At 50.9% G+C, this 27,332-nt stretch overlaps 1 protein-coding gene across 1 annotated transcript; it reads left to right on the top strand.

Annotated features, from left to right (window-relative positions):
* The first annotated feature begins 7,327 nt into the window (after window positions 1–7,327).
* Window positions 7,328–26,946, top strand: TPRN (taperin). The gene is made up of 4 exons (XM_068914425.1): window positions 7,328–9,286; window positions 24,563–24,746; window positions 25,195–25,325; window positions 25,712–26,946. The coding sequence occupies exons 1-4, from the start codon at window positions 7,328–7,330 to the stop codon at window positions 25,772–25,774; spliced, it is 2,337 nt and encodes a 778-aa protein (XP_068770526.1). The 3' UTR covers window positions 25,775–26,946.
* The last annotated feature ends 386 nt before the right edge of the window (window positions 26,947–27,332 follow it).

Raw genomic sequence — 27,332 nt, 5'->3', positions numbered from 1 at the left:
TCATGCGTTAGATATCAAAGAGTGATAGTAACCAGTAGCTGTTTTGAGTCGAAAATAAATTCTGCCCAACATACTACAAATCAGTGTGAAAAACTTAAAAAGATCACAAGGAATAGAAATAATGGACATTAAAAATCTACCTGAAGGGAAGTGACATTGCATTTTTCCATGCATACTTAGTAAATGATAAAGAACTAATACTACAACACAATTTGCCATATTATTGTATTGCTTTTAGAGTATCTTTAAAATTGATAGCCGTAAGGACAGACGAAAAGCATTCTGGGTTGCCTTACGTTATCACGGTGGTGAGGCAAGCCTTATTTAGAGAGTTAATTGGCTCTCTGGTCTTTCTTCCTTATCTCAGTGTCCAAAGAGATTTTTGTCTTGAAGGGGTGGTTAATCACAGTATTAATGGCCCTGTAAACCTTTTAGTAAGAGGATCCTTTGCGTGTGCACTGCTCGGCGTTTAATGAACATCTTCCCACGGACCCTCGAGCAGCCAGTGGATCCAACCTTTTATTCTGTGTAATGGGGCTGCCCAGCCTATGATGTACAGCAATAACCTGCTAGCACAGCCTCTCCCCTGCTCCCTGGTGTCTGTGGTTTTTTTGGTGTTTGAATGTGATCTTCCCCCTATGGTTGTGCAAAAATGGATGTGTTGTTCTACTTGTGGAACAGTTCTTACCTGGTAAACACTGAAAAGCTGAGCTGGTGGGGAGGCTCCAGCGGTTGGCCAGGGATAACTCATTCCTACGGTCACCGTGGCCTCTGGCTCAGGACCAGGATGCGTGCACATAGGTGCAGTTCACAGAAGCTTCAGTAGAAAGTGGAAGGCTGGTGTCCTTTTGGTTTTTTTTGTTTTTTTTTTTTTAATGCTAAAATTCAGTTTTACCGATAGAGTCCCTGCTACAGGGTCCTGCTCTCTCAGAGCTAGTGCAGAACAGGGAATTCCAAGAGAATGGCAGATGTTTTTGCCCTTGAACTTGAAATGCCCTGAAAAAATCTCACAACTGAGTACAGCAAAGCAAGACCCTTTGATGAATACGGATCCTGCCTCCCGTGTGCACTCACTGCTTGCTAAAGGAGACTTTATTTTGCTGAGGTGTAAAGCTGGGGATGCCTGAAGAACTGGAGTGAGGTTGGGGTGAATAAGCAGGCAGTGGCTGTAGCTTTTCTGCTGTGTTTCCTGTTGTTCTTTAGCAACACTATTCCTGGAACTGGGGTGACCTCAGTTGTGATATCAAGTGGCAGCCGCAGCAAAAACTGAACTCCCACAAGGATGGGAGAGGGTCAATGTGCTTTTAATGTCTTTACTGTTTCCACTCTGAGTTCAGATGCCAGTTTTCATTTCCAGCTCCTCTGCTCAGCTGCAAGCCCTCAGTTTGTTATTGCAGAGCTGCTAGTGAAGGCTGCTCATGCGTTCTCTGAAAAGAAAACCGAACCAAAACGGTGAACAACAAGTGGAAAAAGTAATCGTGCAGACTTTGAAAATGGATCTCGTAACATGGAGAAGGACAGTTTATATCCCTTCATGCTTTAAAACTCTGAGATATTTGAACAAATTGCTTTTATCCAAATGAGAAGAAGAAAGAAAGAAGCATAGTTGTCAAAATAATTAAAAAATATCCAAGTATGAATAGTATTTGACCATGTGACAAATCATGTGAAGATAAAACACTCCGTGGTCTAATTCTGCCTTTACTTTCAGCTGAATTCAGAGGGAGTTGACAGCATCCTGCTCCTTTCCAAATCAAGTCTTTAAAGACAGCATAACGTATATGCAGTCATCATCTCTGCTCATTTCCAGAACTAACAGCCCGTGCCGTGTTTGAGCAGATGGGTCCATCTCTAGCTCATCCCATCTCAACTGGAAGCTAAACACAGTATAGATACAGGAAGAACTTGAAACGCTGGCTCCAAGAGAGCCTGTCGGTGTGCGAGCTGAGCTGCAGATACGCCAGTTTGAGGCAAAAACTGTCTCAAGGTTAATGGAGAATTTTGCAAATGAGCATTTTAACCTTTTTCTTAGTGGGTTGGGAACCAGCAGGCTGGCTCTTCTGAAAGGTCAGAAGAAAGTTATTCCAAAGCACTCTCCCAAATTTTAGACAGTTTCTGGCTGGCTCCCTGCCGTCCAGGCGTGGGGCATACCTGGCTGTGATGCAGGACAGATCTGCCATCTCTACCGCCTAAGACTATCTGCTGCTTTGTGTATGATAACCAGGTTTCCAATCCATGAATGTTTCTAGGTTTTAAGATGTGATTTAATAAAAACAGACATTTCTGGGAAAACAGGTTTTCTCTCTTGTTTTTTGTTCTCTGGCTGAATTCATAACCCTAGGAAATGCCAGTTGGCAGATGCGTTTCCTGTGCTAGCAGGTGAAGGAGAAATGGGCTGGGCATTTCTGAAACGGCAACAGCAAGGTAAATGCTGAAAGGTTAAAAAGTAGATGTACTGCAGTGCAAGAGGCCAGGATGAGCACTATGCCCAGGGACTAGAGCCAGGTAGGACAGGTAAAAGGGGAGAAAGGCAGAACTCCTGATTCCTTAAACAAGGGACCACGCGAGGGAGGCAGATCCAGTGCTGGGGATCGTATGAGGGGATTCAGTTCCACAACAGTATCTGAGACTTGGTGAGGCCCAGGAGAGACCTACAGAGCACTCAGCGTTACGCCTCCTCCAGGGAGGAAGGTAAATCTTTGAGTGCTGTTTTACAGGCAGAAAAACAGAAGACTGGAAAAATCAAAAGATGCTGAAGGTCTGATAATCCTTCTCGGCAAAACTGAGAGCAGCTCCGAAAGGAGCTGTGCTAGCCTAGAAAGTGGGGGTGGGCAGCAAGGTGGCCGGGGAGGGTGAAGGAGGACATAGTGGGCTTTGGCCAGCTGCTTTGGGAACTGCAGTGCTTCTGTTTTTACCCCCACTTCTGGAGGAAGATGATGGGGAGGTTATTGCAGCTGTTTAGAAGGTGACTGTTGTTTTACAGGACTGGCACTGCCAAAGTTGGTGCTCTGGTAGGAACCGAGAAGCCATGGTGGCTCTGGAGAAGCTTTCCAGCATTGTCAGCCATCCCACGGGAGTTGGCGAACAAGGTTTGGATGTGTGTTTGAGAGCTGTACTTGTATTGAAGGGGAAAAGAGGCATGCTGTGGGCTGCAGGAGCTGGGGATGTGGGGCCCATGCAGCCCCTCGCTGTCCTGCTCGGAGATGCTGCGTGCAGCTGCACCCGGTGGCATGGCTGCGGTTGCTACCAGGGCTGCGGGGGCCGTGGTCAGGGTGACCTGTCTGGGCTCAGGCCTTGTGGGCTGGCAGAGGCCTCAGATTGCCGCAGCAGAGACGAGATGAGCCACAGGACAGGCCTGGCCACTGCCAGGGGCAGCTGGTGCTGGAGCTCTTCTGCCTCCGCGGAGGCAGTGGCCTTCACGCCACGCTCCACAAAAGGGAAGGCCACCGGGAGCAGCTGGGTGAGAGGGTCTGGACCCCAGGTCAATCCACACCAGTGTGCTGGACTTGTGGTGTTTGCCTATGTGAGAAGGGAGCAAATCTAGCCGTGTGGTGATGATGTTCCCATGCTGCCAGCAGCTCTCCAGGCTCAGGGTTAAAGGTGGGAAGGGCCGCTTGACCGCAGGCACCAATGCAGTTCAGGCAACCCCTACTGCCCGTGCTGAACTCTGGAGCTTGCCTTTGAAGAAAGCACATCTTTCAGGAAGGTAGAAGTAACCAAATTCCCTATAAACTACTTTCTTTGTCCCAGAAATGACTTCATTTCTAGAGTCAAACAGGTCGGGCTTGAAGTTCCAGCTACAGTTTTGCCCTTTATCCACCACACTGCACGTTGCCTGCGTGTTCGCCCTCCATTAAATGCTGTAACTGAGTCCACTCTGAGCAAAAAGAGACAGAGCTAAACAGGCTGGACGACTCATGTCTTTCATTGCCGTCACTTAAGGCATTTTCCTTCAGCTCGGAAGCCTTTCAGCATTCATTTCTGCATCTTCCCGCTCAGGAACGTCCTCCCCCACGTGCCGCCGCAACAGCCGGGTGCGCCTCGTGAGCAGCCAGCAGCAGGGCCTCACAAAATTCACTTTTTCCCCTTACCACCACCTGCACAGCCAGCTCTGGCCAGAGACGCAGCCACCGTCCTTCCCAGGGCCTTCACCGAGTCACTGGTGCCCTCGCGGCCCGGGGGCCATAAATGTGGCCTTTATTCCCCGCTCTGGGACCATTCAGTGTTGGCATAATGCTGTTTTTAAAGCGGAATGGCACAGGGTAGCGAGTCAAATTAGTTACAGAAGCTCAGTTATAAGGGATTATGTTCACCAGCCAGCTCTCTCCGCTTCACCCGTCTCCCCTCGCGCTGCCGCTCATGGTGCTACTGAATGCAACCCCTGAGCGGGGGCTGCGTCGCACCGGTGTGTTTTTACGCTGCCCCGTAACAACGGGCCGAGGACCTGAACTCCCACTAGGGCCCAGGGTGAACTCACACGCCACCGAGTCCTGCTGGGCGCTGTTGTTTCCCTGTCTCTTGTCACCTGGCTGGGCCCTGGGGTTGTGCCAGCCGGGCAGCTCCCTGCCGGCTGTGCTCCTCTCATAGAGGTGTGGGCCGTGCAGGGCCCTGGTGCAGTTACGGTCACGCTGAGCCGCAGAGCCGGCGGGCCGTGCCCTCGTGCCGGTGCTGCACCGTGGCGCTCTGCTGTCACACCCTCTGCGTCCCGTCCCCTGCCACTGCCACACACCTGGGTTTTGTTTTCAATCACTTGTTTCGGTGCGAAAATCCGAGCGCTGAATGGCATTCCCAGGAGTCTCCCAGTAACAGCACTGGGACGCTGTTTCAGGGCTAGCCGCGGGTGTAAATGCAGCGAGGCAGAGGGTTCGGTGCAACCCGTTCGCTTGCTGGCCAAGTTTCACTTTCCAGTCCTTGCTGCCGCTTCACTGATAGCGTAGGAGAGAAACCGATGACAGGAGAAGGCTCTAGAGGCACGACTGTCAGCAGAGGAGGTGAATAATGGCTTGATTTTATTTATATAGGCTGGAGGGCAGCCAACAAAACCAGCAGACGTAAAGTTCAACGCCCACAAAGGGACGTGTTTTCTTTGCACCAGGTAGATGCTGGGATTTATTATTCATTTGTGGGCTCAAAAGCCAGCTAGAGGAGATCCTGCAAGAGAAATCCATGGAGAGCCCCAAGCACAAAGACACATTGTCAGCTCAGTGAGTGCCGGAGCCATGAGTCACCAGCGGCTGGGGAAATGTCACCCGGCCGCTTGCCCCGGCCTTATTCTCGACCCTGGCCCCCAACTATCGGCCATGGTGAGGGACATGATGCTGGTCTGTGTACCGTGGTTTCACCCAGTATTGGGGGGGTGGGGGGGGGGTCATATGTAAACCTTAAACCTCCTCCCTTGTGTTATTTGGGCCTAATCGTGAAGAGCTGCCTCCTTACGCTTAGCCCTGGTTTGTCCACTCTGTCTCACTCAGCGCAGCAGTGCTGGGGGGCAGACGGCAGGATTTGGCCGTTGTACAGCTCCCGGCAAACCGGGAACCATCGGCGATAAAATATTACGGCAAGCTCATTTCCACGTAGCCCTTGAAGGAAGGGCAATTGGTCGTTCCGGCTCTTGGGTGCAAAGGTAAGAGCCTTACTGGTAGGATGCGGTGCTGCTTCCAGTAAACAGACCTGCGTTTTGCTGAGCATGGGGAGACGCCAGAGCAGATCCGCTCAGGCTGAAGCAGCACGGCGCACGGTACGCCGGGGTGCGGCTCCAGAACTACCGGGCGGGTTGGTCCCATGGCAAGTTCTGGCCAAAGGTTGCGTACGTAACCGCATACCAGCACCGCCTGCCCGGATGCCTCGCGGAGTGGAGGCTTTTGGAGCACAAACAGTGTTATCTGATGAATGGGAAAGTCCTGAGCGCTCAGTTGTTTCCTAGCGGCACAGGCACCCCAAAGAAAGGTGGCGGCAGCTGATAACAGGCATGGCCTGGAAACGAAGCAGGAGAGATGCTTTTCTCTGTGGTTTTGCACATAACGAGGAGCAGTCAGAGACCAGCAAGGGCTGCATGAAAAACGTTTTCCTTTGTTCCTGCTCATGTCCCCGTTCCCCCCTTGCTCGGACGTCGCGCCGTTCCTCGCCCCCGTTCCCCCTCCACTCGCGTCCGGACGTCGCACCGTTCCTCACCCCCGTTCCCCCTCCGCTCGCGTCCGGACGTCGCGCCGTTCCTCGTCCCCGTTCCCTCCGGCTCGCGTCCAGACGTCGCGCCGTTCCTCGCCCCCGTTCCCCCTCCGGCTCGCGTCCGGACGTCGCACCGTTCCTCGTCCCCGTTCCCCCTCCACTCGCGTCTGGACGTCGCACCGTTCCTCGCCCCCGTTCCCCCCTTGCTCGGACGTCGCGCCGTTCCTCGTCCCCGTTCCCTCCGGCTCGCGTCCGGACGTCGCGCCGTTCCTCGTCCCCGTTCCCCCCTTGCTCGCGTCCGGATGTCGCGCCGTTCCTCGTCCCCGTTCCCCCCTTGCTCAGACGTCGCGCCGTTCCTCGTCCCCGTTCCCCCCTTGCTCGCGTCCGGACGTCGCGCCGTTCCTCGTCCCCGTTCCCCCCTTGCTCGTGTCCGGACGTCGCGCCGTTCCTCGTCCCCGTTCCTCCCTTGCTCGCGTCCGGACGTCGCGCCGTTCCTCGTCCCCGTTCCCCCTCCGCTCGCGTCCGGACGTCGCGCCGTTCCTCGTCCCCGTTCCCCCCTTGCTCAGACGTCGCGCCGTTCCTCGTCCCCGTTCCCCCCGGCTCGTGTCCGGACGTCGCGCCGTTCCTCTCGGGCCTGCGGCGGGGAGGCGACCCCCCTAAAGCAGTTGCTCGCTCCCGTCCTCGGCTGCCCCTTCCCACTGCCTGCGGCCCCGCGTGAGCCAGCGCAGGAAGGCAAACCGGGGGGAAGAGAGCGGGTTAGGGTTTTTTTGGGTGGGCTCCCTTTCTGTCGCTCTGGCTCGCGGGAGGCTGGACGAGCACCGGTTTCGGGGGGGGAGGGTTGGGCTGCCCCTTCCGCGACGCCCCGCAGGAGCGGAGGAAGGTGGCGGCCGGCAGGGCCCTGGGCAGGTCTCCACCCTGCCGCCTGCTCGGGGAAGGGAGGCGGGGGACGAGGCAGCGCAGTGCCCTCCCCGCAGACCCTCGGCCCGGCCCGGCCCGGCCCGGCCCGCCGGGGCCGCCCGTCGGCGCTCGCCGCCAGGCCCGGCCCGGCCCGGCCCCGCGAGAGGGCGGCCCGAGGGCGGCGCCGGGCCGGGCCGGGGCGGCGCTGCGCGGCGGCGGGGCCTGCCCAGGTGCGGCCGGCGGCAGTGCCCCCTGCGCCGCCGCCATGAGCAGCGCGGAGCCGCCGCTCGGCGCCGGGCCGCGGGCGCAGCCCGCCTGGAAGCGGGAGATCCTGGAGCGCAAGCGGGCCAAGCTGGCCGAGGCGGCCGGCGGCGGCGAGCCCCAGCCCCAGCCCCCGGCGGCGGCGGGCGAGCGGCTGGTGGTGGCCGAGAGCCTGGGCCCGCTCCACGAGAACCCCTTCATGCGGCTGGAGAGCGAGCGGCGGCGGCTGCGGCAGGGGCTGCCCGGCCCCGGCCCCGGGGCGGCGCGGCCCCTGCAGCAGCTGCTCGAGCTGTACAGCGCCGTGCCCGGCATCCGCACCATCCGCGCCGACAACATCCTCATCATCGAGTCGCAGCCCGACGCCGCCGCCTGCTTCGCCGACGGGGACGCGCTGCCCGGCCGCCGCCGGGACCCGGCCGCCGCCTCCTCCTCCTCCTCCTCCTCCTCCTCGCCGCCGCCGCGGCGCCCGGACCCGCTGCGGGAGCTGCTGGCCCGCAAGGGCGCCGCCCTCGCCGAGATCCGCGCCGACCAGGTCTTCGTCTACGAGGCGGCCGAGCCGCCCGAGGCGGCCGAGCCGGGCACGGTCAGCCGCCTCCTGGAGAAGTTCGGCGGCCCGCGGCCGCGCAGCCGCCGCCGCCGCGGCGGGGAGGCGCCGCCGGCCCCCGGGCCCGGGCCCGCCCCCGGCTCCCCCCCGGCCGCGACCTCCCCCCCGGCCGCGGCGCCCCCTCAGGCGGCGCCGCCTTCGCCACCGGCGGCGCCGGGCCCCCCCCGGGCTGCCGCCCCCCACCCGGTACCGGCCGCCCCCCGGCCGTTGCCGACCCCCCCCCGGGCCCCCCAAGGGGAACCGGCCCCCCCTCCCCGGGCCGCGGCCCCCCGAGCGGTACCGGCCGCCCCCCCGCCGTTGCCGGGCGCCCCCCGGGCCGCGGCCCCCCAGGCCAACTGCTTCCTGCACAAGATCGGCTCCAACTCCTTCACGGTGACGCCGCGGGGGCTGCCCCCCGGCAGCCGTGCCCCCGAGGCCGGCGCCGGCCCGGCCGGCCGGACTCTGCCGCCCAAGGGGCCGCCAGTGCCATCCGCCAGCGCTTCCCATGCCAGAGCCAACGCCAGGAGGCCAAAGCCGGAGGAGGCCAAAGCGGCCGTGTCGCCTCCACCCAGTGCCAGTCTGGCCCCCAGTGCCACCAGCTCTACCCAGCCGCTTTCGGCGGCTGCCCCCAAGGCCGGAGGCTCCTTCGAGATCCTCCCGGCCCCCAAGCCAGACTTGGCTGCCATCCCTGCCCACGACCTGCAGGCGCAGGCCCTGGCCAAGCTGCGCCTGAATTCGCGCAATTCCTTCCTCTTCGTGCCCCGCCGGGAGGGAGGCCCGGCTCCGCAGGCTCCGGCCCAGAGCACGAAACCGGGGCCGCCGCCACCCTCGGAGCACAAGGTCCAGCAGGAGCCCCCGAGAGCTTCCGCTAAGGAGCAGGAAGAGCCTGTTGCTTCCCTGCCGGCACGTCGGGATCCTTTGGTACCTGTGACTTACATCGATGACATTGTGGAGCTGGACAGCGGGGAGCTTTCCCCCAAGGGTGGCTCGGCTGTGAGGACGGGGACTTTGGTAGACCAGCCTCGAGAAGCTGTCTCTGACCTGGAGATGGAGTTTTCCGCTGTGCCCCTCTACAAACCCCACTCTGTCTCCCCTGCCAGCCATCAGCGAGGAGGCAACACGTTCACTGTAGTGCCCAAAAGGAAGACCGTCGTCTCGGGCTTGCAGACTTTGACTGATGCCAGCGGACGGCTGCAGCGGGAGGAAGACGAAGAGGAGGAGGAAAACAAAGGAAAGAACAAAGCTGTGGAGAACGCTGATGTGTCCCAAGCGGGGGTGGCTCTTAAAAAGCGCTACCCCACTGTGAATGAGATTGAAGTGATTGGTGGCTACCTGTCCCTGGAGAGGTCGTGCATGAGCAAAACAGGCCGCCGTAAGAAGGTAACTACCTGGGGTGCCTCTCTTTCTGAACGGTGATGCTAAAAGGAGCTTCTTATTTCGCTTGGCTTGTTCTGTGCGCTTTGTGATTGTAACTTCATCAGCCCCTCTGTGGGCATCTGGGAGGGAAGATGGGTGGCACTGTTTGATGCCTCCGGCCCGTTTTAGAGCCGGGGGGTGCCTTCGAGAGGGAACAGATTGCATCCCAATTCCGTTAAACGTATCAGAATGGGATATGACCTGTGATAACTACAGCGCCTCTCTTACGATGCCTTCTTGGTTCCTTTCAAGTAGGAGATGTGATAACAGAAAGGAAAATTTTTGTGGAGTTAGCAAGTGAGACAGGTCGCATGGTTTGGCTGCAAACTTTCTTTCTCTCCGGTCCTGCTCACTCTGTCTAATGAGCGTTAGATGAGTCGGACTCCCTGTGCTCACCGCCTGGCTTGTCCCAGGGTACAGTGGGCAATGTGACGTTGCCACCTTCGCTGGATTAGTGATCTATTGATAGAGGCTCGAGAACTAGGTCTCTATTAGGCGGAAAAAGATCAGCAACAACTTATCTCCTCTTGATATGATTACACCACCTGTCAGTTCATTATGGTGTGCAATTGCTGCTTGTCCCTGAAGAAGTGTGAGGTATCTATTGCTCCAAGCATCTTTGGAGCAAATGCCAGATTTTCTCACCGCTTGGGATCTAACTTTGACTCTCCTGAACCTTAAATTGAGAATTAATCATTGTATGGCTTCAGGAAACGCAGCTGGATGTGATAAAGACATAGTCATATTGAAAAAGTGGATTATTTTGCTGAGCCAAAGAAGTAGGTGTGAATTGCTCTGCTACCAAAGCAGAACACTGTGGTGACAAGCAGCATAGGGATTATGTCGTTACAAATCCCGATTTCTAGGTTTGAGACGTGACATGTTTTCCCAAAGCAGGAAGAGACATTTGACGTTCCGTTACCTAACCTCAATTAAATATTTGACGGACTGAATCCACATGGCCACAGTGCCTGAAGCACTAAGCGTTATAGTTTGAGGAAATCCTTTGAATAGAGTGCATCTCAGTTAGAAGGGAGGTAGCGAGTGCTGTTCCTCACGGCATACTGTTGTTATATTCTTTTATAAGAGCGCACAGTCTGTATCTATTTGATCGTGACGAATGCAGGGGGCAGATTTGAAGCATGAGAGCCCTGTACCAGAAAAAGCAAATAAGCATGAGCGTTGGTTCTCGCCTAGTGTTACTGCAGTTCTTCCTTGTCCTGCTGCAGGGAAGTGTGCTTGGTCAGACTGGAATCATGGTGTGTCTTAAAAACTTTCTGACTTGCGTAGATTCCAGCAGTTTTCTTGGCTCTGCTCTGTTCAGTTTGGGGTAGAAATCAGATCAATACCAAATCGGGTATGATGCGCATGGTGTAAATGGTGAAAACATCCAGAAGACATGTTATAGTTACAGGTGGTCTTAGGATGGAGCAGAAAGCATAGAGGAGACATTGAGGGACAAACTTCTCTAGGTAAGCCCAGCTTCTGATGCAGCCAAAGGAGCTAATTTTTCTGTGCAGCGCAGCCTTGCTTGTAAGAAAACAAAGCCTCAAGTAAGCAAAAGTAATTAAATGTAGTGCAGTGGAAGCTGTCCTTAAACAGTACAAAAAGGAAGGAGAGAGATGGGCACAAGGCTAGTGCAGCAGCTGAACTTTATAAGGGTGGTCAAACACTGGAACAGGGACCCAGAGAAGTGGTGGCGTCTCCATCCTTGGAGCTATTTGAAGCTTGCCTGAGCAGAGCCCTGAGCAGTCTGATCTAGTTGGACCCGCCTGGAGCAGGAATTTGGACTAGAGACCTCCCGAGGTCCTTTCCCAACCTAGAATAATATATGGCTCTACAAATTTTTTTGACAGCTATTTTGCCTGCTCTGTGTTGGACTTGGATGACATTGGGCAGGTCATGTAGCTTCTCTGCCTCTGTTCTTATCAGCATAATAGCATTAACTGTCCTACTCTGCAGACACTTTGAAGATGAAGCATGCTAAGCATTGTGAGACCCTTGTACAACAGTAATGGGTTTTGCTGAGAATTATATGTCGGGGAAGATGTCTTACATGAGAACTCCCATAAAGAACTAGTTTCTAAAGAGAGAGAAATTAAAAGGCAAGGAGGAACTACTGTTACATTGCAGAGTTCAACAGGTTGAAATGAATGGGGACCCTTCAGAAAATAAGATCCAGCCTAAAGTGTATTAGTGAAGCCGCATATGTTTCCCTATAAATTTAATGTGGTGTTGTAGTGGGGGAAAAATAATAGGTTTTGTTCCAATTCCCTTTGCTGAGCTAGAGGTGGCAAGCATAGAGTGCCATTTGACTTTGTAAGCAGAATTTAGAAGATGGTGTAGCAAATAGAAAGATTTCTGTTTACTCTGAACCTAGAGGATGTTTGTGGCTTTTACTCTGTATAATAAGGCTGAGTGTTGATGCCTGAAAAGGAAGGAGCTAGTATTAGAACACATTCCTTGGTTCCTACCCAAGAGATCTCTGTGTGTCGTCAAGGAAACCAGCCAAAAACAAGGGTTTTGTTTTGTAGATAAGTCGGGGTTTTCAGAAACTTGGTTTTGGCATGAATTGCACAGAAGCAAACCCTTCCTGTGAACTGCAAGCTCTAGCTGCTCGGCAAAACCAATGCCCATTTCACTTTGGGAGTTACAGAATCACAGAATCGTTTAGGTTGGAAGGGACCTCTGGAGATCATCTAGTCCAACCTCCCTGCGCAAGCAGGGTCACCTAGAGCATATTGCCCAGGATCACATCCAGACGGCTTTTGAATATCTCCAGCGAAGGAGACTCCACCACCTCTCTGGGCAACCTGTTCCAATGCTCTGTCACCCTCACAGTGAAGAAGTTTTTTCTCGGGTTCAGATGGAACTTCCTGTGGTTCAGTTTCTGCCCATTGCCTCTTGTCCTGTTACCAATATCAAAAATTGATACTGGTTTCAGTGAACAATTACTGGGATTTTTGGGGGTCCCTTCTCTCCAGGCAGACCTGCCAGATGAGCCTGCATGTGGCCAGAGCATGTTTATTCCTGAACCTCGCCTTGGATTTGCTGAAAGATCTTTAAGTATGCTTCAGGCTCAAGAAAGCAGTGTTTAGTAAGACTTTGATTACTTGGAAAACTTCATCCACTAGCTGGTGCCCATCAGGAAGCTGGGCTAGATAAACAACAGATCTAATGCAGCCTGGTAATTCCATATTCCTATGGATAGACAGGTATCTGCGCTTAAAGATGAGGTTAAAGATATACTAGTACAGAATAAAGGTAGTTGTGGCGTTTAGACTGATTGTTGTGTGACACATTTTATTTTTCTTCAAATGCCAAAGTCAGCCTCCTGTTTTGCTGTCCCATTGTCTGGCTGCTCATTGCTGACTATGGTAGAGATGCTAGCCAGCTGGAGCTGCGTTAGTCCACATCCTCTATGGCTTTTTGGTGGTAGGAGGATGGCTGGGACTGGCCAGGAGTAAGTTCTATTGTAGTTCTGGTTTCTGTGGAAGGAGCTCCAGCCTCCTGGTCTCAGATCTGGAAGCATGGCGATTGGTGGGGACGTTGCAGCAGAACCAACTTACATCAGTGGCTTCGCTGCTGTGGCCTGAGGGATGCTGGTTTCTTGCTGCTAGTCTTCAAGGCCTTTCAGGAAAAACAGCTTTATCACTCCTTCCAGACACTTCAAATGTGTGAAAGAGCTGTTTGCTTTGCGGTTGGACCTGCCATCCCCAGGTAGATACTGAGCTGATGAGGGAGGGAGAGGAACCCATGGAAGGCTGAAGCTGTTTCTGTGTTAGAATGAAAAATGGTTTCTCAGGTCTTTTGTTTAAGCGATGAGAGCTGCTGCGGTGGGACAGTTGTTCACTGAGGGCTATGAAGATGAACATGGGGTTGTGTACAATGGTCTGTGGCCAAGATCTGCAGGTGGAAGGCAGAGCCCCCAGCTGTGCTTGTAACAGAGGCCAGGCTGCCTGTACGGGCAGGGAGTTTGATCTGTTGGGCTCCCGTAGTGCTGTTACGAGGCCCTTTGTGACTGTTCATCTACTCTGTAGCTGTTCTAAGAGACCTCTCCAAAGCGTATCACAGTGAGTGCGTTTCAAGCCGGGGGTGGGAGGTGTCTTCAGTTTGGAAACTAAGTGAGCATTTGCAGCTTTGTACAGATATGTTTGAAGCTGAGCATTGGGCAGCTGCTGAAAAAGGCTGGCTGAGCTGTCTCAGCTCTTTCAGTGAGGACAGGATATGTGTGCAGGGGCGGAAGGAGACCTGCTGACCCTTATTCTAAATTGGGGATGCAGAGAGGACGCAGAACGCTGTTGACGACCTCTGTTCAGTGCTCATCTTGGTACTCTGTTATTACCAAAGAAGTAAAGGGACTTCAGTCCGGTAGCAGCCCCTGGGGAGCACAGCAGCCTCAGGAGGGAGAGGAGGCTTTGCTGCAGGATGTGGATCCTTTGCATCTCGTAGGATAAAATCCAGCTTGATTGAACTGACAAGAGCCAATCTTAAAGTTTGGTTACCAGCCAAAATAACATACATAAGGTTGTCAGCACAATAGAGGTCTTGGTTTCTGTAAAACCTGTGACTGGCATGTTGGAGTGAGTGATTGGAAAGGGATGCAAACTGTTGAGCCAGGTGGGGCCCTGGGAAGTTGTTGCCTGTCTTCACGCTTCGTATTTTCAACTTGCGGGGAGGCAGGCTTTAGGTTGGACCCTGTTGTGAAGGTCCTGTGTGTATGGAGTCTGCCAAGACCATGCTCCTTCTGTACATCTTGTCACTCCTGAAATTCATCCTGAATTGCAGTACGTTTGCCCTCTCCAGCAACCAGCTGAATCCCGTCTCTCTGGGATCTTGCAGGAAAGGTGACTTCCAGGCAGGCCACTCAACGTCCTGGAAATAACAGGACCTGGGACCCAAGGGAGAGCCAACAGACATCAGACTATGGGCGACCTTTAATAATTTGTGCTTGTCGCAGTTGGCTGAGCGCTGGAAGATGAGCTGCAGCCTTGTATAAACAGGGCTTACAACAACAAGATTGGTGGGACACAAAACAGTTTGAGCCTAACACTTTACTGCTTTTTTGCAAAGTTGTCTTTGAAGATCATATCTTCCAGGTTAGCGTGGTCAATTTTCTAACACTTTGAGCAGCTTAATGTCTGAATATGGCTTGCAAATGCCCACTTAAACGTCTGTTGAAAAATTACTCTAAGCATCTTTCAGCTGTTCATCATGAAGAGGATTGGGCAGCAGTTTTGTTGGTCTAACCTGCTTAACTTCTCGCTCTGTAGCTTTCCATCTGTTCAGTTCTGCTGGAGGTGGTCTCCTGTGAGAACCAGATGTAGGTTTGAGATGCTGGCAGGGCTGAGCATCTTGAACTGTTGCCCAAACTTGTTTGGAGCAAGTCTGCACAATGTAGAAGCTAAATATGGTAACTGCCTGAAGTAGTTTTTTGCAAGATGTAACACAAGTAAATTAACCTGGTGATAGAAGCAGAAATCTCTTTCTAAAACCTTATGTAGAGTCCCTCTTCTCTGGCTTTTGGAGGGATCAGGTTGACAAGGGTGTTGTTTAGCTTCCTAGAGCGTCTGTGCCTTGCTGTTCAGTTTTCTGTCTCATCTCTGTGCCTCTGATGGGGGAAATATATCTGCCACCTTTAAGAAGGGGCTAAATATTTTATCTGACATGGATGTATTGAATTTTTGGTAAATGAGGGCAGCAGTCGCTAGTCCTGTTCAGAAAATATGTGGTCTTAGACAATCAGACCTGGTCCCTCTCCTGTGCAGGTGATTGCCACTAGCTGTCGGTTTTGAGCTGAACTGTTTCATTCAGAGAGCGCAGCTTCCCTGCTCTTTTTTACTTCTGCTGGTTTTAGATTATGACGTTGGTGGCTGAAGACTTGGAAGGAACCAGGATCTTGTTGCAGTTAGGGTCTTTAAACCACCTTACAAACTGCACCAGGGAATATCGGTGGGGAGATGTTTCCTGTCTGCCTATCAGCTCATGGAAGTGCTGGTGCTTTGCTGTACTAAGCCACTGGCAGAGCAGATGAGTAATGTTTATCTCGTCTCTGCAATGGGAAACTTTCTGTGACTCTGTGATTCTCCTTGGCCTTGCCGCTCCCATATTTCGCCTAGTGAAGCAGTGCTTCGGGCGACAGTCTGAGCTGTTCCCAAATTCCCTGTGGTTCTCTTCATCTCATCCCTGGTCTGCCCGCCACTGTCCATAGCACGATGAACAGGACAGGAGGGCTAAAATAGAAGCTCTTACGCAAATAAAAGACGACACTGCCTTTGAAGCTGGTTCGGACGTGCCCAGGGCTCAGCCTGTCCCCAGAGCTCGAGAGGAGATTTCAAGCGCTTTGCGCTCTGAATTCTGATCACGCGGATTACATTTGACATTATCTTAATTGGTTTCCTTAATCTGTGGACCAGATTGGTGATGGCTTATAATTTCCCTCCATCTCAGGTATTCAGCTTGTCTTGCTTTGCGGTTTTTTTCCTCCTGTTTTTTCCAGTGTGTGGTCGCAGTGTTCCTTAGAAGGGCTTAGGAACTGCACACTCAGCCTGCCTAGGGGAAGAGTCCTACTTGTCAGCGTTATATGTGGGAAACGGTCGCAGAAATTAAAACATTTAGTTTCCGGGCTCTAAGTCAGCATAGGGAACCTCAATAGGACCTGCTGCAGCAGTATCTCCTTCGCCTCTGGGCATCTCTGGGGTTCTGCAGCTGTTCAGCTTTAGCACACTTTTGCCGAGGGAAATTGTAAAGCTATTGTAAAGCTAATTGCTGGGCAATTGTAAAGCTATTTATAAACCCAGACTCTTTCTAGTGACTGTGCAGTGGGACAGGGGTATGTCACCAAGCTGTAACTTTATCTCTGAACAGTTTGCGTAGGAAGAGTCGTGTGAAGTATCTGTATCATACAGAAAAACTTTGCAAACATCCTGGGAAAATCTGGACTGAAAGAACTTGAGGATAAAGTTTTCTGAGAAGTGCCCTTGGAGTTATCTTGGGAATTTGTCAGGACGGATCTGCTTTCTGTTTCATAGGCATTTGATTGACTATAAGCAAGCTGAAGAAAATATCTTAAGGTCACTGTGGGAGCAAAACACTTGTTATGCTTCAGGCAAATTGTATAGCTTGCAGCTAGTGAAAAGGCAGGTCAGAGGGCATATCTGTAAGCTCCAGGTGAACTTGCTAGACTTAGTCACGTCTCTTTGAGGAAGCATCTTTTTGCATATTAGTAGTATAAAGAAAAATAGCAAGATAGACATGAACTCTGTAGTGCAGCTAATTCTGTTCATGTCACTCTGAACAGAATTTCAGCCTTTCAGGCCTGAAGTCTAGAATAACCTCCATGCCAGGGCGGGAAGTAATTCTCTTCCCAGCTTCTTATTTCCTGGAAAATAATGCTCTGTCCTGTTCCAAGTTGGAGAAGGTTCACCAGGAGAAGGGTAATCGTTATGACTGCTCTAGTCAGACCGTGTTGCACAGAAGTGTTTGTGGGTGGCATCTCCCAACACTGCACCGCTTTGTAGCCACGAGTTGACAGGCAGCCCCTTGGAGCTGCCTGCAAGGCAAAATCCTCTGCTGCCTGTGAGTTTTGCACTTAGTTTATGAAGGCACCAAGTCTTGGCGCTACTTGTAGCTTCCCTGTGCCTGCTCGCTTTGTGTATTCAGATGAGATCTATTTCATGTATGTAGAGAGACTTGTCCAATTCGTTTGTGCTAAGTAAGTTAAATATTTGAATTGCTTGTTAAACTGCTAGAGGCTCTAGCTGCTCTGTCCGCAGATGTGCAAAGGAATGAAGTGGCTTTTTTGGTGAATAGCTGCTTTGTACCATGTCAGACTCGGGCTCCAACTGCCTTTTGGGTTGTTTGGGCACTTGCATCCCTTCTTGGCTGATGCAGTCACGAGAAGAGTTAACAAAGAGCTGTTGGCCTTGTGGTGCTCTCTGGGACTGTCCCTGCACTGTCCCTTCTCATCAGGAATTTGAAACTTCCCTGTGTCTCGTACAAGGAGTTTAATATTTCGAATCTCCATGCATTGCTCCTATCTACCATGTGCTTCAGCATATTGATTACACAGAGCCAGCTTTGTGGGTTGCCTTGTAAATGGAGACTTTCGTGTTCTGCCTTGTGGCTTGCGAGTTGGGATGCGATCCTGGAGGCACTCCCTCCTTTGCCACCAACACAGTGCTCCCTTGTCATGCTACTGCTGTAAAACTTGAGTGTTGCTAGCTCCATTCAGTAACTAACTGTGTTATGGAGTTAATCATTGAGCAAAACTCAGCATTACCCTTAGAAAACACACTTCTTGGGAAAAGCATCATCATCCAGTGAACCTGTGACGGAGCAATCAACTTCTGTGCCTCAAAACTTTTGTATCCAATGAAAGGAACGTACTTTTCCGAAGTGCTATCTGCAATTATTCAGGCTTACTGGGGTTCCTTAGGTTGCTTCAGCCATAGCAGTACAAGGTTAATCTGTGATACAGAAACCCAGTTTCAAGTCCCCTCCACTCGCAGGGGCAGCTGTCAGTGAAAACAGGGAACTTGGTCTCTTCATCCAAAAAAAAAAAAAAGTAAAGAAAGAAAAAAATAAAAATCCAACTTTCTTCCTATGTCGAGGAAAAGCTTTAGATGTACAAAAGCTCCTTATCTTCTCCTGGGTGACAGCAAATGCCTCCTTAATATGCTGATGCTATTGCAAAGCTAGTCTGTAAGTTTGCAGCCCTGAGGGTACTATTCTGGGCTGCCATGCGTAGAGCTTGTGTGTGCCCGGAGTTAGTCAACAATTTGGGCTGACACATGACCATATTTTCAGGACAAGTAGAGGCATGTAGATAAGCTCCTTGCTAACTTGCATTAAATGGCTAATCTTCCCAAAGATCCTTTATCTAAAGTTTCATAGAGAAAACTGCATCACATGAGAGTTTTGTAGATCATTGATTGCAGGTTGTAGTGAAAAAATGCAAGCGCCCACAGAGGTATGCAGTTTAGGAACTCTTCCTCCTCCTCCTTTTACTAAATTTGCTGACCCATGAGAATTGGCACACTGGGTCACATGGAAGGTCCAAGGTAGATCCTTTTCGGATCTTTGTCCTCTGTAAAACATCTGCTTCTACCCTCTGTTTCTGTTCTCACCACCAGTTATTTTTCTGCAAAGGGGCCTTCTCTCTTATCTTCTCTCTTGCTGCCTGGAGCTTGGAGCCGAGTGGTTGCTTCTGTGTTAAGACTAGAAGATCCCCTTCCTCGCACAGAGCCTGAGCTCTGCTGGGCAGAGCCTAAACCAACCTACTGAACGGGTTCTGGTGCTTTGGGAGCTTTGCTGCCTGGCTTGTGAGGCTATTGTTTTGCCAGTCGGTATGGGATGCTGTAAATCAGCAGGCTTCCTGGTGTAGCCCCAGCTGTCTGCTGTTGCAGTTTTCAGATGACTGATATGATTTCTTGTGTTTTTGTCCACACTTCCTGCAGATGTCAGCTGAAACCCTCCTGCTGATACTGGTGGGAAAGGCATTTAGTTGACCAGGTCTGAAAAGCTGCTAAACCAGCTGCTGTAAATCATACCCAGCAGCACAGTGGCAGCCCATGTGGATCCTAGGGACTGCACTGACTCCTACAGTCCTTAATTTTGTCACGTCAGGATTATATTGCTTGGGGAGAGAGGATGCTTATACGGAATTAGTGTCTGAAAACAAGCAGTCTTTGATCACTGGTGCTACTCAGCTGTTGGCCAGCCTAGGATCTTGTGAAATACTTGGGTAGCATAACCACATTACAGAAAAACGGTTATATCCCTCTGGTCACAGCCGTGGCGGCTGCTGCTCTCGTATCTAGTCTCTGCAGAAAAAGCATGTGGTGGGTTGGATGTGTTGGAGGCACTGTGTCACATTAACAGCATCAGGAATAAACTGCACCTTGTGCTTCGTGACGTGCCTTCCCATCCGGCTCCTTTGCACGCTGAGGGAGAGATGGCAGCAATGCCCCTTGCAACTTCCACAGGAGAGATGCAGGCTGGGGGAACAGTCGTTCACACCTGCTGCTTGGGGAAGGGGAACAGGTTGCTTGGACACGGTGTCTCTGCCATTTTCAGTCCCATCACAGGCTGCTGAGGTGCTGTCCCTGACTCTGTTCCTTGCTAGAGTATCAGATAAAGCAAAGGGTGATTTCTCCTTTTAATGACACAAAATGCCAAAGGTGTCCCTGTTCCCAAGGTGTAAAACACCTTAACGCTGGCATTATCGCTTTGCTTTTGCCACATCTAGCAAGCAGTGAATGTGATACAGGGTGGGTGGATAAGAGAAAAGGCACAATAAAGAAAATGCTTGTGGAGCTGAGGATGCAAATTAAACTCATGGTTTGCTCATAAGACATGCTGTGATATTCAGGGTTTGTGAGAAGCAATCGGGCATATGCCTGATTTCATTAATTATGGACTCTGCAAGCTTTCCCACCTTGACTTTCTGAAGCAAGGTTTTTTTGTGTTTTTTTTTTTCCAGTCTGTTTTTGTAAATGGGAGCTCTTCAGATGTTGGTCTGGGTGCAGACTCGAATGAATTTCCTGACAGCCTTGCGTCTCCTGAAACCCTGAAAGGTTGATTTTATTTCTAAGTGGGCCACGTATAACGTTTCAGTTAGGCTTGCTGGGCAATGTTTACCCTAGTTTCTCTTTTCTGGGTGGTCTGTTACTCATTGCTGTTAAAATCATAGCAAATAAATAAGGATTTTTGCTATGGCAACAAGAATTGAGGGGCTTAACAGCACAGCATTCCCTGAAAAGCCTGCCTTACTCTTCCCAGTGTGGCTCTGATCGCTGGGCAGAGCATTAATATATGGGTATATGTTTTGGGGTTGGGCTCTGGTTACGTGACAGTTCTGGGTAAAGCGTTCAGGTAGCAAATAGTGACAGATCCTTGCAAGCATCCACAGCTGAAGGATGCAGAATTTCTCCTTTCAGCAACTGGCAGCTGCTGTCAGAGCAGGAATGGAGGAATCACTGCTAAGATACAATGAGCAGCTTCTGACTGCGCTCGAGTGTGCTTGGCTCCTTGGAATACGTTTTTGTTCTAAAGCAAACGGCCCCTGTCGCCTTTTGTGCGGCCATGAAAGTCTATACGGTCGAGCAAGAGGCTGCCTGTCTTCTGCCTGCGCAAACTGTGACCTGTTATCTGTGCCGTTACTGGGCTTCCAATTTTTTAGCTGCTTCCTGGGACCAAACCTGTCCGTGCTCCCTAAACACTGCTCTGACAGTGCTCACTGCTGCTCGTCTGCTGCTCAGAGGTTTTCTTGAGATAGTTACGTTGACCCATGTTTCCTCAAGTTTTGTCCAAGTAGTTGCTCTCCATCTTCTCCTGGATCGAGTAGAGCTGCTTTGTGCTTCCTCATCCTCCCCTGCAATGGCCTTGTGTTTGAGGAGGAAAGCTTGCGTGGTGATACCGCAGCACTCTGCAGGCTCGTTGCTTTGGTTTTCGGGGTTTGTGTTTCACTTGGCACCGATTCTGCGTGGGCAAGCTTAAACGGGTGCCCCAGGGCTAGGGCACAGGTGTGGGGAAGGGAGCCTCGGGCACAGAGCGGGGAGCCTGGCTCTGTGCCAGCGAGTGATTGTTCCTCCCGTGTTTGCTCTCCCTGGGTGCGTCCTCAAGTGTTTTATTGCAGCCTGGTTCTCCCACCCAGCAGCTCTAAGGCCTTTCCTGGTTCTTCACGCTCTCTCGGCTCTGCAGCTTTGGGTGCAGGGCAACGGGGACACTACTGCGGAGGAGGCTGGTGTGGTTTTTATGCTGGAGTCTTGCGCTGTTGTAACGCTGTGCCAAGCAGGACTGCCTGGTAAGTTAGCCCTTTGCAGAGGCTGTACTGGAGGTGGTGCTAAGGCAGCAGCTATCACGTGTTACGAGCTCTCCTTCGGGCTGGGGCCCTGTTTGCGTGGGGCTGGCCCCACTGTAGTTAATGATTTTTTTTCTTTTGTTGTAGCTTCAGTGTTGTGGTGTACAAGGCTGCAGCCTGTCTGCAGCAGGTATTTGACAAACCCTGTTGGAAGAGCGGTTCTGGAGGACACTGAGCTCAGTTTCTGTGAGCTAGAAGCAAGCGTCACCCAAGCCAAATTAGCTGTGGGCAATTGGGAACTACTTTAATTCAAGGACTGGGCTGGGCTGTACTGTTGGCACATTGTCTCTGAGCACTGTGTAGGGGAGGTCTCCTGAACCTGTTGGTTTCCTGTTGCTTTCTGCTCCCTCTTTGGCTTTACTCCCTGGATGGGGCTGTTTTCTCCTCTTGCACTACTCACAGCTTTGCTCCAAATTAGGAGTCTGGCCTGGACTAGCAGTTCTGTTAATTTTTCATGAAAATGCTGCAGGGAGAGCATGAGGGAGCAAGGTGTTAACCTGCTTCTCCCCGTAGGATTGTACCCTCTTCTGATGTGTACGGTTGCAGCCTCCCAGTATGCATTCCCTAACCTGTGACTGGTGCTTCTGTCACTTCTCTTTCTTGTCCTTTAGACTCAAAGTCATTTTTCTTGGAGATCTCCTCCTGTTAGCAGAAAATGGGAAAACGTAGTTCCATCTCCCGAGGTTAAATTCTTGAAAACCTGGCACATCTGCCCTGTCCCCCCTTATTTTCCGTTGTTCAGAAGCAACGTTAGCTTAGACGTTTCTTGTCTTTCAGAGTACGTTGCTGGTGCTTGTAAGCAGACTGTGTGCTGTGACTGAGCTCTGGGATAGCTTCTGAGCTTCCAGGAGTCCTGGGGCGCTTCCACCCTCGAGGCCCTTGTGCCTGGCAGCGTCGGTCGCACGTGGAGCACAGACATGATATTGTGAACAGTCGCTGCCTGGCTCGGATCAGGGAGCATCTAGGTCAGCAGCAGGGATGAGATATTCCCAGGAAACAGCAACTGGGATATTCTGATCTTCAGGGCCATTTTCTTTCAAGCCCTTTTCTCTAAAATACAATCACTCCCTTCCATGTGTAGTCTGGCTGAAGGTGGAGCTGCCCTGGCCAGGACCAGGGCAAGGAATGGGAACTGCAGCTGGTTGCCCTCACTGCTGCTTCCGGCCCTCCTTCCCCTGGTAACGTGGGGAAGGGAGCCATCCTAGGTCGGAAGTACATCCTGGACTCGCACAGAATAGCACATAGCTCCAATATACGTATTTGCAGTGTGGAGGAGGCATTAGGTCCTTGCTTTGTCACCCAGACTTGAATCAAGTTCCCCTTGTTGCTGTTCAGAAGAGAAGCAGTGAAACGCTTGGTGCGTGTTTGCTTGATAGCCTGCTTAGGGCTGCTTCATCCGCTGCTGGCTAGATGCTTCCCTTTTTTTGGCTTAAACTTATTCTTGGCAAGCTTATCCTCCTTGTTTGTCTGTGTTGTGTGCTGGCATCAGCAGCTTTTCTCTGCTCCTTAGTGTTTATTTTCTTGGTGTGCTTGTAAAGCGCTATTATACTTTCTTTCAACCTTTATTTCGCTAGTGTGAACAAACTAAACCTCATGTCCACCTGTTCAAGAAAGATGAATTTTAACTGGATCTTCTAAGCAGGACTGTACATAATTAAGACATGTAAGGCTGTACCCAGCAGGGGAACAATCCTTTCCCTCTGCTTTTGCTTGGCACTTATAAGAACACATCTGGAGCACTGTGTCTGGGTTTGGGCTTCCTGGTACAGCAAAGACACTGACAAACTGGAGCAAGTTCAGTTGAGGCTGCCAAAATGGTATGGGGCTAGAGCAAATGGCATATGAGGAGAGGCTGAGGGAGCTCGTTTGTTCAGCCCGGAGAAGTGCGTGTGCGTTTATCTAATTGCTGTCTTAACTACCTACTGAGTGTGAGAGAAGCAGGAGCCAGGCTTTTCCTGGAGGTGCATGGAGAAAGGACAAGAGGTAAAGGGCACGACAAGTTGCAACAAGGGAGATTCTGATCAGATGTAAAGGGAAAAAAATCATTGACAATAAGAATGGTCAAATGCTGGAACAAGGACCCGGAGAGGGAGGGGGATCTACATCTTTGGAGATATTCAGAACTTTGTTAGACAACCTGACATAGCTCTGAGCAGGAGTTTGGACCAGAGACCTCAACCTGAAGTGCTTGGTGATTCTGTGGACTGCAGCGCACAGCACAAGGGGGAGGAGGAAGGGGGTGTTTACACGCAGGAGGTGAGTCAATCGTGGCTGCAAATCCATGCATCATGTATGCAAGAAGCAGATTTATTGCAGGATAAAAGGAAGGATTAGTATAAAACCTATCAGAATAGCTGTCTTTAAAATGTCTGATGGACTATCGTATTAGTAATTCCCTATTTCTAGTGGAAATTCCTTGCTTTATTCCAGGTTTATTTAAGCACCATCCCGGTGATGGTTACAGGACTGTAACCAATCCGAAGTTTTCTTTTTCAGTTATTCACAGGTGAACTTCTCACTGTTGCTTAAAATCTTTACCAGGCTCTTAAAGCAAGTTCTTGGTTTTAGACATCATCCCGTTTCTAGCGTTCTGCTCTCCAGTTTTCTGAAGAAGCCATAAAATATTCTGTTTCTTCCCTTGACTGAGTCCCATGTTGGAGTTACCTTCATTTTCTCAGGCTCCTACTTATTTTGCAAAGGTCATTAGTGAGAAGGTTAAATAAAACTGACTTCAAAACAGAACCTTAAGGACCTCCCTCTTGTTTTATTTTCCATCTCTAATGCTACCTGTTACCATTTCTCCTTTAGCAGCTTCCATCTTTTTACTTCTGGTATTAATCTCTGTTTTTAATCTAGCTTAACTAGCTTTTTGTCATGGTATCCTCCTAAAAATGTAGTCCTGATGGCTGCGGTTGAGTATATTTCTATTGCCTAGAGCATGGGTACTCAAATGAGTTGGCAAGCGTTAGAGGCGTCAGCTTTCCAGCTTGGGGATGATGCCCTTTACTCTTTGGCAACGCTGATTACAGTTGGGGGATGTGCAGGCAGCTCCTCCTGGCTGCTGGGCATCCCAGTGGTGGAATGGTGACAAAGTGTGTGCAAGGGGCAAAAAAGCCCAGAGGTACTCTAGACCTCTGAGCCTCCTGACTCCATCCCATCTGTTTGGCTATCTGCTTCCGTGATTTCCCTCAGTGAGGTAGGAGAATCCGCAAGGCACACAGGGGGAAGGTGTGGGGAGTGCTCAACAGCATCCTTACGCCAGGATGCAGCCCTGGGACGGGAGGTGGTCTTTGCCAGGAGCATTCATATCAGAGTCAGTGTTGGGATCAGTGGTTCCTAGTGCTACTTTCTAATAATTCTCCTTTGCTATTATCTAGATGAAGATCTCTTTCAATGAGACAAGTTTGCAGACCATGTTTGAATACCCCTCAGAGAGCTCACTAGCAGAAGAAGAGGAAGAGGAGGAGGAAGGACATGCTTCTGAAACAGAGGAAGATAAGACTTGCACCTTTTTCATTCCATGCCCAAATAGCACTTTGAATCCCAGTACACCTAACTCAGGTGAGCCAGGCACTGGTGTTGGCGCTGTGGGGTTATTGGTGGTGTATGGCACTGTCTAAATTTCCCTTGTGGGGCTCCACACAGCTGAAATACTGATGGAGATGATCTCCTATCATCTGACAGCAGAACTGGGCCTTACTGGGAACAGGGCTTGAACTGGAACAGGGGAATCTCAGGCCTCTTTGGCCTGAGATGTTACAAGTCCAAAACTTAAAAATACACTTTGCACTATGTGCTTGGCTGACTAACCAAGAGGGTAGGTGCTGCTGTGACAGCCCCAGTGTGTGTTTGCCCACAACCTTCGTCAGGGGAACTGACAGCTCCTAGAGAGAGCAAGGCTTGTCCCTGCCCCTACAGATAAGCATCCTCCATCCCATCCCTGCCAGGACCTTGACCCTGCCCTCTTTTGGGGAGGCGGGGAATACTCATGTCAGCTGTGTCCTTCCAGCAGATTTGTCCAGCTACACCCCAAAGCACTCCGTGAAGTTCAGTGAGTGGCAGGAGCAGAAGTATGAGGAGATGCCCAACTCGGAGGGACCCGTCCGAAAAGAAGCTGATTCCCTTGGGAACCAAGTCATGGTGAGGCTTTAAAGCAGTTCTTCGCTTTGTCCTGTTGTGCTCTTATTTGGCTTTTGGGTAAGTCTGGCCAGTGGATGAAATGGGACGTGCCTGCCACTGAACTCCTGTGTTTGTGAGCAGTGGTGCACCTCCCTTGGCACTGAACACCAAGGGATCAACAAGAAGCTCCCACTGCCACTAACAGCCCTGCCTCTCCCTGTTTGTGTAGGGGAAACTTAAGGAAACCGGTGTGCTTTGTACTCTACAGCACGCTTGAAGCGGGAACTAAATGCAGTCATTAGCCCTGGACAAGGTGCCAGTTCAGTCTTCACCATCCACAGGTTTGCATGCTCCTCATTTGCTTTAGATCTGATGACACCTCTGTTTCAACTCTGCTTTCTCCACAGCTCACCCCAGCAGAGAAGGGAGGACTCTCTGACTTCAGCAGTGAGCCTGCGCTGTATTTTTGATTGCTTCATCTTCTAGCCTGCAGCAGCTGCTGCTGGACAAAACTTGGCAGTGCACCTTCCGAATGCCTGCGTAAGCACCACGGAAATAAGCTTCTGGGTCCTTTCTTCGTCACAAGTTACATAGGATCCTGATGCCAAGGGTGGCTAGATGCCATTGGACATCTTGGGAGAATATTTGCACTGGATTCTGGGATGTAACTACTACTTTTAAGGCATATGATTTATTCTGCCTGTGGCCTTGCGTATTCCTTGTTCAAGATCAGCTGCTGATTAGACAAGCATCTGAAGAACAGATCTGTAATTCCAGGATGGATGTAAATTCTCTCAGTGCCTAGCTGAGTCCACTCAAGCAGGCACTGTATGGGCTCTGGGAAGGTTTTGAAACACTCCTCTCATTAGAGGCCCCAGGGGAGAACGGTTCTGGAGCTTGAGCACTGGGAGTGTCTGGGCAGTTAGTTGGATTCACGTTAAGCGGTTGTGATTTGACAGCTAGATTACAGTGGTTGTCAACTTTTAAAACTATTGAGGGTTGGTTTACTCTCAGCGTTTTTCTGGATCTAATTTCACTGAACTACCATGGAATTTATGTGCCAGTTAAGTTCGTGTGAAGGGAGTTGAATGCACTCTATGGGAAGGGGAATAAATGCCTTTAGGTATCATTTTTTGCACTAATCTGTAAAGAAGTGTCCAGTCTAGCTTGAGCCTCTTGAAGATTCCCTAACATCGGCCATAGCTTTGATCTGTCCATGCCCAACTCTGGCATCCGGTCTCTAATAACTGCCCTTTGTGCTTCAGTTTGCCTAGTTCCTCTTGTTGCTTTGTTGTAGCATCTAATAGGGCCAGGCCCAAGATATATCTGTCCTGGCTGCTGGGGAGACTTGTTTCTTGCCAAGCTCTTTTTGCTCCTCTAGTGGAAAACACAGGAGGGCCATTTCACTCCTTTCTTCTGCAGAACTTGAACAAGAAATATGCTGTTTTCTAGATTTTTTTTTTTTTATAGTTCTATTGCAATTGTTTAATGCAGCCAATATACAAAGGAATCTGCTAGACTCTTCCACTTAAGTGTTCTACTACTGTAAACTCAGGGTCAAAATTGCACTCTGGAAAAGACTGAACGCTGCTGCTAATGTGATTTGTATTTCTGGGATTAAAAGAGATGCGGTTGGAATAGATGTGGCCTCTTTGGGCTTTATGATGTTAGTGGTACCCCACTGTGTGGCTCTATCCAAAGGACCAGGCTGGCTTCTTTGATTAAATTTGATACTTTTATTGGTTTGTCTGTTATAGACAAAGAATGTCTAGTCAAGCTGACACTGATCTATGAATTGAAAACGCTCTGCTTACCTTGTGCTTGTTTTGGTATATGTTGTAGCAGCAGGAGGAAATTCTTTCTGCTGAAAAATATGGTCATGGCGAAATGTTAGGACATGTCTACTTTTAGCTCTTCTCCCTTTCACCTGCCCTAGGTGTCTGAAAAGATAATCCAAAAAATTGAGCTACTCAGCAGTTTCATAGATTTTGGTGGGGTTGGGGAACATATTTTTTACCTCCTCCACCT

This window comes from Struthio camelus, chromosome 20, assembly GCF_040807025.1.
Source record: "Struthio camelus isolate bStrCam1 chromosome 20, bStrCam1.hap1, whole genome shotgun sequence".
In the NCBI taxonomy this organism is placed as follows: Eukaryota; Metazoa; Chordata; class Aves; order Struthioniformes; family Struthionidae; genus Struthio; species Struthio camelus.
The sequence above is the reverse complement of the archived record's forward strand: the minus strand, read 5'-3'. Positions and strand labels throughout refer to the sequence as shown.

Bases quoted from the DNA above. Each gene is read 5' to 3' on its own strand.
- TPRN (XM_068914425.1), top strand. From the start codon at position 7,328: ATGAGCAGCGCGGAGCCGCCGCTCGGCGCCGGGCCGCGGGCGCAGCCC. The intron at 9,287-24,562 runs GTAACTACCTGG...GCTATTATCTAG, and splicing joins AAACAGGCCGCCGTAAGAAG to ATGAAGATCTCTTTCAATGA. The intron at 25,326-25,711 runs GTGAGGCTTTAA...CTTTCTCCACAG, and splicing joins CCCTTGGGAACCAAGTCATG to CTCACCCCAGCAGAGAAGGG.